This window comes from Budorcas taxicolor, chromosome X, assembly GCF_023091745.1.
Source record: "Budorcas taxicolor isolate Tak-1 chromosome X, Takin1.1, whole genome shotgun sequence".
In the NCBI taxonomy this organism is placed as follows: Eukaryota; Metazoa; Chordata; class Mammalia; order Artiodactyla; family Bovidae; genus Budorcas; species Budorcas taxicolor.
The window spans coordinates 123,318,949-123,331,999 of NC_068935.1; the positions used below are offsets into that span (position 1 = coordinate 123,318,949).

Below are 13,051 nucleotides of genomic sequence, written 5' to 3' on the forward strand. Positions count from 1 at the left end.
TGGGGGAAAAGCACAACAAAACTATTGGCAAAATGTAAAGAAATCACCACCACCACTGTTTTATTAAGCCATTCATTCATTCAAAAAGCACTGAGTATCTGTTACATGATTTAAATGTCACTGCTACTTTTAAGGATTTGTCAAACTGAGACAGTGTTTCTGGTGATGTATTTGGCTTGTTCTTAGTATCACTGACATTAACCATGTTGTCCTTGTGTTCCTGATGGCAGAGAAGGAATAACACTTTAAAATAATAATCATCAAAGAATGATGAGGTCAGTACCAACCAGTGAGAAAACCTCAGTCCCAAACGTACACCTACTTTGATGAGCAAGAAGTGGATCCATGATACTTCCAACTTACTTCCAATTACTTTCATGAGGCATCCTGTTGTTATTCAGTCATTAAGTGGTCTGTCCGATTCTTTGCAACCCCATGAATTGCAGCATGCAAGGCTTCCTTGTCCTCCACTGTCTCCTGGAGTTTGCTCAAGCTCATATTCATTGAATCGATGATGCCATCCAATCATCTCATCCTCTGTTGCCCACTTCTCATCCTGCCCTCCATCTTTCCAGTATTAGGGTCTTTTCTAATGAGCTGGCCCTTTGTATCAAGTGGCCAAAGTATAGCAGCTTCAGCATCAGTACAACTACTTTCCTGAAGCATCCTGGTCTGAATTAAAGCTGGGACATGAGCCTCCATTGCTCTTTTGTTTTCTGATAGGGAAACAGTCAGATGGAAACCAGAACTGAATCTGGGAAAATCTCCATCCTATTTACCTTCTCTCTCTGAAGCAGAAAGTAGAGCCAACAGGCTTATAGGGAGTTCTCAGGCAGATGAGAGGGGTACTCATTAGAATGCACACTACTTTCCAGGCTAAAGATTAACAAGAGTCTGGAAATACCAGTGGTTCAAGCAAGATGTAGGTTATTAGGAAGATGATTTCATTTTATTTCAGAGTCAAATAGCAAGAGTGAAACAGTTCATTATGTTTGGATGAGCTTCTGGAAAATCCAGGCACTATATATACAGTTTACGGACAAATGGGGAACAAATAGCAGAAACCTGGGACCAATGTCTTTCCTTTTAGTAGAGAAGTTCAAAGTTGCCATATGTGATTTTATGGAGAAAAGTTAATCACATTGGACCAGTTATTAGTTCATGGGCTCTCAGCTCCAAATTCACCCTTCAGTGTTTGCTCTAGGAACAGGCAGGACCTTTGTGCTCTACAGTAAGGACAATGTTAAGTTTGTATCAGCAGAGGGTGCTGGAGGGATAGGGAAAGGAGAGGGAAGCTTTTCTTCTTTCCTTTGTGCAGTGTTTTGTTTTATTTGCTTCTGGTACAAAGTCCATTAGCAGAAGTGTGAGGGGCCATCCATGATGCCCAGACTATGTAGTCCCTCAGTGACCTCATAGCCTCAGTGTGGGTTCACCGACCACCATGCTATAGCCCTGTCGGCGTCACACTCACAGCAGCAGCTTCCCACTCCCTCTGTGAGGACTCTTACCAGCATCACTTGCCTGTATCCTGGAAGGTTGTTTCCTGCTTGTCTGGACCAGCTCTGGTTAGGCAACGCGGTGAAGCCACAATGTGATTGTTCCAATGAGCTCTGACCCTCAGCGTGGAGGAACGGTGTCCACTTACAAGCTGTCCTTCCTTGGGTACTCTGTCTTAGTCCTAGGGCATGCTTTAGCGGTATTCTTCCACCACCGTTTAATAATTATTTAGATTAAACTTCCCTTGTTTAAGCTACCGTGTAATTTCTGTCTCCAGATGGATTCAATTATCTTTTTGAAGAAATCTTTACATTTACAGTGACAATAACTATAGTTTTTTTTTTAAAAAACATAGTGTCTTTGATCACATAAAGAATGATCTTAGATTAAGACAGTCCTTCAATCATCTCTTTATGTGGCCATATTGTTTTTTACTGAGTTTGTGAGTCATCAAAGATTTATGGCATTTAGATCTTTGAAATCAAACACTCCACTACCCCAACTTAATCTGAAAGGCTAATTTAGTTTGTTCATAACTAGTAAGTGCCAGAATGGGGTCAGGACATAAAATCTTTTTAACTCTCAAATTGCTGCTCTTTCTACTACATTATTTGGCCTCACTTGACTTAACAACTGAAACAAACACTCTTTGATAAAGAGGATTGTACATTCAGAGTCAATCTGAATATGAAAGCATTTTACAATGCATAATGCATTCAGCAAATGTGATGTTAGCAAAAACATCCATAAATATACCAACTTACATACTGTGTATCCAAATCATAAAGACAAACTAAAGAGACACTGAATACAAATCATTTTAATTTTTTATGTGTGGTCACATTCCCATTAGTATATACACATTTTTTTTTTTTGCCCCATAAAATACTAATAATATCTTCTAACTCCATCATATTCTAACTAGATTTCTTCATTCCTACATGGGACATCAGCTGTGGAGAACTTAATTTTATAGTTAAAATAATTTATAAAGCACCAAAGTGCCAAAAGCTGGAGATAATCTACTACAACACTCAAGAAATCAATGCCTATTTCAGTAATAGAGTTAATGTGCTTTTTTAGGGTGACCACAAGGATAGTGAAGTGGGCCAAAATGGAAGGGTCACATTAACTTTCAAAATAAAGAAGCATCTTAATGCTTTCTATCTACAAAACCAGTATTAGAATTCATGTTTTAATGAGATTGACCATAAACTGTATGTTTAAATGCTCCAGTTACAACCACAATGTCAACCATACAAAAACGTTCAGTTTGCAATGGCTCAGGATCACAGATTTAAGAGAAGAGTCTATAATTGGGAAAGCTGCCATTTTACAGCATCAGGGACCCAATATAAAACTATTTTTATAAAGTCATTAGACTGTCACTGTTTTGAAGAAATCTCTAAAAATAAAATATTAATATGATGACTTTTATTTTATTATGGAGCATGCTGCTGCACTAGTACTGACATCTGCAAGGTTTGGGGAGATTAGAAGGAAACTATGCTTAGATAAATGACATGCTATAGATGGTGGGCAAAGTCTAAAATGAGCTTTTAATTTTCTCCTCCAGGCTCTTCTCTTAACCTAACTGTTGGTTCTATTCAGTTTTAGCCATTTCTAGTCTAGATAGCAGAGAAGGGACAGTAATATCACTTCAAATGGAGTTTAGGGGTAAACAATGCATAAATTTAAAGGAAGGGATAAAATATGCACGAAATATTTGTGAAATAAAACAAATAGTTAACAGGCCAAAATAAGCCTAATTCATGATCAAACTTAAATAAGAAATGAAAAAAAAAAATTAGCTTGGAGAGAAAAGAGAGGAGACAGAAGAGACAGCATTCATAACAATGCCTTGTAAACTGTAAAGTACTATACAATGAAAAGATAGTGTTAACACTAAAATGATAAATAGGCATTTACTTTATTTATTCCTCTCATCTTTATAAAAAAGATGGGTGCAATAAAATGCTAGTACAAAGCAAGTGCGATATATAAGACCACACTTCTGGTTAATGTAAAAGGTGTATTTGAGCTCAGTACAATCTGATTTAAACAATGTGACTAACAATCAATGCCTGGCCTGGGATTTTCATGAGTTTATCAAAGCTGACATGTGTTCCCAGCTCACCAAGGAGAGAAGCAGAGCTGTGACAAGCAAAATAAGTCTGCTAAAGGACAAGGTCTGAAATGGCTTCTCAGGAATACTCTCCAGTTTTTATAGATTATAGTGAAAGGTGGGAGTGAGGAGAAAGTAGGGCACAAAACTGAAGAGATTTCCAGATTCCCTGCAACTGATTCACTGTATGAAACAAGGATTCGTGCAGAAGAAAAACAGATGGGCTCCAACATGCCAGGAAATGTGTGCCTAGGGACAAAGCCTCACTGAGAGGTAAAGATCAAATCAAGAGGGGTGAAATAAATTACTCTTTATCATCAGGTGACAATCACTCAGATATATAGTACACCAATACCTGCATTTCCTTTTGTCCTTTATGGTTGCACTCTGCTATCTATATCACTATATTTAATGGCAAAATTCCAAGGAAATCCAAGCTGTCCCATCTCCTTTTATTCAGTCTCACTGAATAAAAGATAGCTCTGTCTACCACTGAAACCAACCAATGCTCTTTTCTACCCAGCTTTTTGGTCTTCAGAGTCTATTACTTTATCATTTTAAATATAAACAACTCTCTCCAATTTTAAGGATAAAAAGGTGAATAGGAAATCTAGGCGAAGGGTTGTCCAAATCACTTTTGACAATCTCACAACATAGATAATAAAATTATCCATTAAAGGCCATCAGGATTATAAATATAATAAATACTTAATTATAAAAGTAACACTAACTGAAGGAACTTGGGATGACATTTGAAAGAAAAAACAAAAATCAGCTATTATTTTATCAAATAAATAAGCAAATATTAATAAAGAATATTTTCTATTTCAAATTAATAAAGAATATTTTTATTTCAATTTTCAGTGGTGATTTATTCTGTGTTTATAATGCTTTTAGTCTGGATTTTAGTTAACATTATCATTTAGAATCTTTCCATGAATATTGTCAAAAGATATTTTTGGTATATTCATAAAATTTAAGGAAAATTTATTCATTAAATCATATATTCACAAATACAACTTCAAATAGTATGAATAAATATTTCATCCTTTGAATGCACCATAGTGTACTGAAGCATTAACCTATTATTGCCCATTTTTCATTATTACGTATAATGCTGCTATAAACACTTTCCATAGAAAATGCTATTGTGTTTTAGAATTTATTTTTAGACTAGACTCTGTATAGGAATACAGACTCTGGGGGCCAGAATGCCTGAGTTAAAATTCTGTCTTAAATTCATTCCAACTATGTCACTTGGGGAAAGTTGTCTAAGCTCTTAGTGCTTCAGTTTCCTCAACTGTAAAATAGAGATGACACTAATAATAACCACCTCATAAGGTTGCTATGAGGATTAAAGGAGTTAGTTTATACAGAGCATTTAAAATAGTGCCTGAGGCATATTTTAAACACTACATAAATGTTAGTATTAATGTTTTTGAGTCTTAAAATTAACTAAAAAAGGTTTTATGAACTTACATGCCTAGCGGCAAGGTATATCCATTCTCATTACATCAGATTCTAAGTACCATTTGGATATTTTTAGTGTGCTACTATATAAATTTGTGTGTTCATGTTTATGAATCTACAGATGAAAATTTGTGTTTCATTAGTTTTACAGGAAATCCTTGTTTTCTGAGGATAACTGCAACTGGAAAGTAATGGTAGTCTTTGTGGTTTAATTTAGAAATAACAGAGCTTGTCTCTTTAAAACATAAGTTCAATGATATTTGTATTATTTTTTGATGTATCATTAAAATTTTTCATTTAAAAATAGTAATTAGAACTCATATACTTTTTTATTCCTCACCATCTGTTACAGACTTAAAGTATGAATTCCTCCCAAATTCATGTACTGAAACCTAATCCCCAATATAATGGTATCTAGATGTGGAGGCTTTGAGAGGTAATTAGATCATTGGTTTAGAGCCCTCTTGAATGGGATTAGAGTCCTTACGAAAGAAACTCCAGAGAATTCCCTTGCCTCTACCACTATAAGAGGATCCTCTATGAATCAGGAAACAGACCCTCACTAGATACTAAATCTGCTGGTACCCTGATCCTGGATTGCCCAGTCTCCAGAAGAGTGAGAAATGTTTGATGTCCTTCTATATTACAGGAAACTCAGAAAGAGACTTCTCTGAAATTTTAAAGAAAGTATTCCATTGTAAAGTTAACTTTGTGTCAAAAAAAAAAAAAAGATAAAAATAAAGTATTCCAGCATCATATACCAAGTGCTACACTACACATTTTGTTATTTTCTTAAAAAAAATAATTCTTATTGTGAGAAAAACAATATACAAGTATACAACCTTCTAGTGAAGGCTGGGCCATTCTTGCATAAAAAGGCCAAGACAGGAGGTAGAGTAGTAACATGAAAATACAAGTGCTTTCTGAGGTGAATTGATTGGTTAATGCCAATCTCTGTCTCAAACATTATCAGCATACATTCTCAGTCACTCAGCTGTGTCCATGGGACTTTCCAGGTAAGAATACTGAAGTGAGTTGCCATTTCCTACCTCAGGAAATCTTCCCGAACCAGGGATCGAACCCACGTCTCTTGTGTCTCCTGCATTGGCAGGTGGATTCTTTACCACTGCGACACCTGGGTTGGATCCCTGGGTGGGGAAGAGTCCCTGGAGAAGGGAATGGCTATCCACTCCAGTATCCTTATCTGGGGAATTCCATGGACAGAAGGGCCTGGCAGGCTACAGTCAATGGGGCTGCAAAAAGTCGGACAGGACTGAGCAACTAACATTACTACTACTACCTGGGAAGCCCCAATCATTATCAGACAAAATCTTTAAATTCTCACTAGCTGAAATGGAAAATAATCAAAGTAAATATTATACTACATTCATTTCTAAACTTCTTCAATGTTATTTATGTTGTCACTCATTTCTAATAGAGGTGAAGTTATTAGGGCAGATGAGCATCAACCAAGAAATGGATTTACAAAGAAAAACAGCAAACTTCATTAAGATGCCTTTTTACCAAGTATAATGTACTCATACTCAACATTTTTAGTAATAAGATAAAACACATGCAAAGTCATTAGCTGATTCAATAAATATGGCCAAATTAAAATTTAGAAGGTTGGTGAATACAGAATCAGAGTAAACGCAGTTTGATCATTTTATGAAGTATTTCATCCAAATGACAACAGAGGTGGATCACCTCTATTATAAAACCAAACATTTTTCTCTGATCTCCTTTTGTCACAGATCAAGAGTGAAAAATTCTTATTTCAAATTTCCTTTTCTCTAGATTCTTTCTTTTATGGCATTTTAACCTTGCTACATACTATAGTCTTAAACCACTGTATAATATTTTTCTATTAAGTTAAAAAAGAATGATTATAACTAATACAACTTATTATGTTTTGATTCTTTTGTACTTTCCCTATAAAATATACAGGGCTCACTATTTCACAGGCTGTAGCTTTTTACTTAATAACTAGTTAACAAAGGAATACATACTTTGCAATGAAGGTGAAAATAAATCCAAGTATACTTACCACATGAAGAATTTTATTCTCTGTTTCATAGACAGTACAATCCTGAAAAAAGAAACACATACATTAATTTAAAAAAATTAAACATTCCTTTTAAAACACTTTCTTAGGAACTGTACTACAATTTGAAAAAGTCTTGAAACTCAAGCAAAAACAGCAGTTAGAATGGGAAAATGCCTGGAATACTGTATACTAAAACATTCACACTGATTTGGTCTGATGGTCAGTTATAGGGTTATTTTAATTTTTGTTTAACTGTGTTTTCTAATTTTACTAACTTTAAACACACATAATAAAGGACAATATACATTAAATAGATGCAAAAGCAACTAATGGAAAAATTACTACAATCATTTCTTGTCTAAACTTATACATATAATAAATGTATTTTGCTGAAATATGTCCAACATTTCAAATACTTATTTATTATATATTGGAACATTAAGAAAAAATATTAACATTAATTTCAATAGTCATACAAACAATCTCAAAAATATATTATATTAAACATATTTGTGTTATGCAATTAAAATTAATGTATGCTACCAATGAATATTAAGTTTATAGGGCTTCCCTAAATGTGTCTCTGAAATTACAAAAAATTATTTAAAAAAATTCTCCATTGTCTTTTTAGCTGCAATTGCTAGACTTATAATAAACAGTAATATAGCAAAGTGATCATTGCTTAGAAACTCTGTGTTTCTGTGGTACAGTTTACTCAAGGAATTTATAAAATTTACTGCATGATAATAGCAGTAAACCAATAGCAATGTGTGAGAATCGAATGAGGAAATGAAATAAATGGCTCAGCACTATCTGACATACAGTAAATGATGAGTACATTTTAACTATGAATTATGGTGCTCTGCATGATTTAAGAATTTTAAACGAATAACTTTTACCTCAAGATATAAAGTTAACTGATTATTATTTGGCTAGATAATTTTGAAAAAATATATATATTCCAAAGTATTGCATATTTCAAGGAATGAGAATCCATTTCACTTTTCCCCCTGAATTTAATTTTGACAAAAAGGAATCTTGTTCAACATAGCTTTTGGTAACACCATTTCACCACAATATCTTGCCAGAAGAAGCACATATTCTTTTGGGGGCTAATTTTTTTTAACATTAAATTTGGTCTAATTCATTTCACAAACTAATAGAAATACTTAAGGACTGGGTCTTGCCATTCAGAAGGGCTCCTGTGCCAAAGGAAAGGTCTGTTACAAACAATCACATCTATGTCTATATAATCATATAAAGTCAATTCTTTATTAAGTAAGAATGAATTATGTGTACAGAGGAGGCAAGATGTAGATAAAACATTTATATTTGGAAAGTGCTTGTGAACATCTGAATTTGGAAGAGTCCAATTTTACAGAATTAACTTCAAACACAATTACACTGGGAAGAGATAACTTGGGAAAAGCTGGGAAGTTGCCCAGTTTCCCCATGCTGCCTCTATAGCTAGCTTCAGCTGTAATGGATGCAAGTTTCATTAATTACCTACCTTCCTAGAATCAATATGGATTAAATGTTCATAATTCAAAAGGATTCTTATCAAGGAAAAAAGTAAATATGATTTAAATGTATATTCTGTTGTGAGAGAATAATCACACAGAGAATAACTATTTCAAGGTTCTTAACAATATACTTTATTTGTACATCCCTAGTATGATATAAAAAAAGAATTGTTAAAGAAAATCTTATACTATTTTCAGGCTTGGACAGTATAGTCCATGGGGTTGCAAAGAGTTGGACATGACTGAGCGAGTTTTACTATTTTCACTTATACTATTTTCAGTAACCACATTGTTGGTAGTAGTGTTGCTAGTTTGTTACTGTTTTATTGAAACTGCTATGTGTGTCTTACAGGATAGAGCAAGTGAACAATTACATGACAGTAGTCAAGTGGGCCTTAGGAAGCATCACTATGAACAAAGCTAGTGCAGGTGATGGAATTCCAGTTGAGCTGTTTCACATCCTAAAAGATGATGCTGTGAAAGTGCTGCACTCAGTATGTCAGCAAATTTGGAAAACTCAGCAGTGGCCACAGGACTGGAAAAGGTCAGTTTTCATTCCAATCCCAAAGAAAGGAAATGACAAAGAATGTTCAAACTACTGCACAATTACACTCATCTCACATGCCAGTAAAGTAATGCTCAAAATTCGTGAACTGTGAACTTCCAGATATTCAAGCTGGTTTTAGAAAAGGCAGAGGAACCAGAGATCAAATTGCCAAAATCTGCTGGATCATCGAAAAAGCAAGAGAGTTCCAGAAAAATACCTATTTCTGCTTTATTGACTATGCAAACGCCTTTGACTGTGTGGATCACAATAAACTGTGGAAAATTCTGAAAGAGATGGGAATACCAGACCACCTGACCTGCCTCTTGAGAAGCCTGTATGCAGGTCAGGAAGCAACAGTTAGAACTGGACATGGAACAACAGACTGGTTCCAAATAGGAAAAGGAGTACGTCAAGGCTGTATATTGTCACTCTACTTATTCAACTTATATGCAGAGTACATCATGAGAAATGCTGGGCTGGAGGAAGCACAAGCTGGAATCAAGATTGCCAGGAGAAACATCAATAACCTCAGAAATGCAGATGACACCACCCTTATGGCAGAAAGTGAAGAAGAACTAAAGAGCCTCTTGATGAAAGTGAAAGAGGAGAGTGAAAAAGTTGGCTTAAAGCTCAACACACAGAAAACTAAGATCATGGCATCTGGTCCCATCATTTCATGGCAATTGGATGGGGAAACAGTGGAAACAGTGGCTGACTTTATTTTTGGGGGCTCCAAAATCACTGGAGACGGTGACTGCAGCCATGAAATTAAAAGACGCTTACTCCTTGGAAGAAAAGCTATGACTAACGCATACAACATATTAAAAAGCAGAGACATTACTTTGCCAACAAAGGGTCGTCTAGTCAAGGCTATGGTTTTTCCAGTAGTCATATATGGATGTGAGAGTTGGACTATAAGGAAAGCTGAGTGCCGAAAAATTGATGTTTATGAACTGTGGTGTTGGAGAAGACTCTTGAGAGTCCCTTGGTCTGCAAGGAGATCCAACCAGTCCGTCCTAAAGGAGATCAGTCCTGGGTATTCATTGGAAGGACTGATGTTGAAGCTGAAACTCCAATTCTTTAGCCCCCTGATGCGAAGAGCTGACTCATTTGTAAAGACCCTGATGCTGGGAAAGATTGAGGGCAGGAGGAGAAGGGGACAACAGTAGATGAGATGGTTGGATGGCATCACCGACTCAATGGACATGAGTTTGGGTAGGCTCCAGGAGTTGGTGATGGACAGGGAGGCCTGGTGTGCTGTAGTTCATGGGGTCGCAAGGAGTCAGACAGGATTGCGCGACTGAACTGAACAACTAAACTGATTTGAACATTTTATCACTCTTGGTGACACTGGTAAGTAATTTCAGCACAGGAGAAAGCAAGACACATACACAAGAAGATCAGTAAAAACCTTAAAAGAGTCTCTTGATGTATTATGTATGTATATATGTATGTATGTTTCTCTTAGCTCTGTCCACTGAAAAAGCATAGAAACAATGACCAATTTAGTAGTAAATGAACCCTCCACAATTGGTGGTATTCAAATACCATTTCACAGGCTTTCTTGGAAAATGGCTAATACCAAACTGGGATAGGAATTGTACAAGAGGAGCATGAATTATATTAGGACACAAAATAGAAAGAAGCTATTAAAGATTACAAGGACTGTGTCAGTAGGATTCAGAAGTCAATATGAAGAGAATTCTCCCTGGGCAGAGATGGAGCAGTTTGAGTATCTAAGAGGATAACTATAATGAAGTTTAATAATATTGAATATATTAAACTAACTGGATAATGTATGATAGATGTATACAGCTATTTATTTGTATAGCTCTTGATTCAGCAAATATTAATCATCTGTTTTAAGAATATAAAGATGAATAAAACATGGCTTAGAGAAGCACAGTTTAAGAAGATAGGCATTCATCTAAATAAGTTACAATATGTAAAACTCTACAGTATTCAAGAAGTTTTATATTTTAATAACTTTAGGACTATGAATGCCACAAAAATCACACAAATCAACATATCAAAGGTCAATTAGTTAGAAATTTAAAATATTAAATATTTCTTAATAAAATTCAACAAAACCACTGTGTTGTGCTATGAGGCATCCCAAGTGGTGCTATGGTAAAGAACTGGCCTGCCAATGTAGGAGATACAAAAGACACGGAATCAATACCTGGGTCAGGAAGATCCCCTGGAGGAGGAAATGGCAACCCACTCCAGTATTCTTGCCTGGAGAATCCCATGGACAGAGGAACCTAGTGGGCTACAGTCCACGGGGTCACAAAGAGTCGCACACGACTGAGCACACACACATGGCACACATACAGCAGGTACTTTGGGGGGATTCATCTCATCAGTAAGTCATTTTATTTCCATCAAATGTGATTTTAAAATATTTGCTTCTGAAGTGGGAGTTTTATTAACACTTAAGGCCAAATCCTGTCCTAAAAGATCATACCCCAAGTTTTAAAAATAAAAGTGCACTAGATATGAAGATATCTCCATTTTTTGAACTTATGCACACTATGGAAAGGCACACCTCTGACGTTCTAGTTATTTTTAGGTTAGGATTAAATTTAGATTTTTAAAATTGGATTTAGAGCTGTACCACTATACACTCCCAGGAATTCTCTTTAGTAGCTGTAACACTTGAATTTCTTTATCCTTTTCATGTATAACACTTTTTCAAATGATGTGATGCACATTTAAATGCATCAAATTCTTAATAAGACAATATTTATAAAATGAGGAGTGTTTCTTCAATTTTGATCACTTTTTTCCTTAGGAAAGTAAGATCACCCCACAGAATCATAATCAGTTATCCTTTTAGTGAAACCACGATCCAACTGCTAAACTGAGCAGAATACATAAAAAGTTTCTATCCTCTATTTTACCATAAATGCTAAATACTTTGTCATTTGGGGATTAGAATGTTCAGTACAGATAATACAACTCATCAGCTGTGTATTATAGATAGTCACAAGAACAGTACATAGGTCATTAATTGCTTTGCTTTCAACTAATATTTAAATAAGCCAGCCATGCAAACCTTTGATAAGGGTATTTACATACAAGTACCTCACATATTCTATTTTCAAGGTATCAAAATTTCTACACTATGTTGCTTCACTGATTAATTCATGTAATGAGTTAGTGTTATACTCTTACTCAATCACTCACTCACTCAAGTCACAATGTTGTTGCTTAGTTGCTAAGTCGTGTCTGACTCTTGCTACTCCATGGACTGTAGCCTGCCAGGTTCCTCTCTCCATGGGATTTCCCAGGTAAGAATACATTTCCTCCTCCAGGGGATCTTCCTGACCCATGCCTCCTGCATTGGCAGTCAGATTCTTTACCACTGAGCCATGAGGGAAGCCCCAAGTCATAATACCATTCACCAGAATTTTTTTTTTTTTTGGCATCTTCTAAATGCAATTCACTATAAGGCACTATTAGGTGATCAAAGATAAATTAAACTTGATCCTTGGCCATCATTATTTCATTATTTTCTAAAGAAGTAGGTGAAACTACTCAAATAATAATACAAGGTAAAAAAGATAAATGCTAATAGGCGATCCTATAAAAAAGGAGATAAGTTCTGACTTCTTAACTGTGGAATGATCTTCTGAAGGAGATGGTATTTTAACTGAGCTTAAATAACTTTTAAGTCTGGAAATTGGGGGTTCAGGGGGAAAGATCATGCCAAATTACATGAACACACTGAACAAAGGCACACTATCAGGATAAGGAAACCAATTTGGCTAGAGCCTAAGATACATGAGGTGAGTGCAATGAGAAAGAAAGTCTAGAAAATAAAGAGTCATATTGTGGAG

At 35.4% G+C, this 13,051-nt stretch overlaps 1 protein-coding gene across 1 annotated transcript in view; it reads right to left on the reverse strand.

The window, feature by feature from the left end:
- CNKSR2 (connector enhancer of kinase suppressor of Ras 2) overlaps positions 1-13,051 on the reverse strand; it is a 281,300-nt gene that overhangs the window by 160,347 nt on the left and 107,902 nt on the right. The window contains exon 5 of the mRNA XM_052663048.1: positions 7,140-7,181. Within this exon, the coding sequence (XP_052519008.1) occupies positions 7,140-7,181 (42 nt within the window). The remainder of the gene's footprint in view (positions 1-7,139; positions 7,182-13,051) is intronic.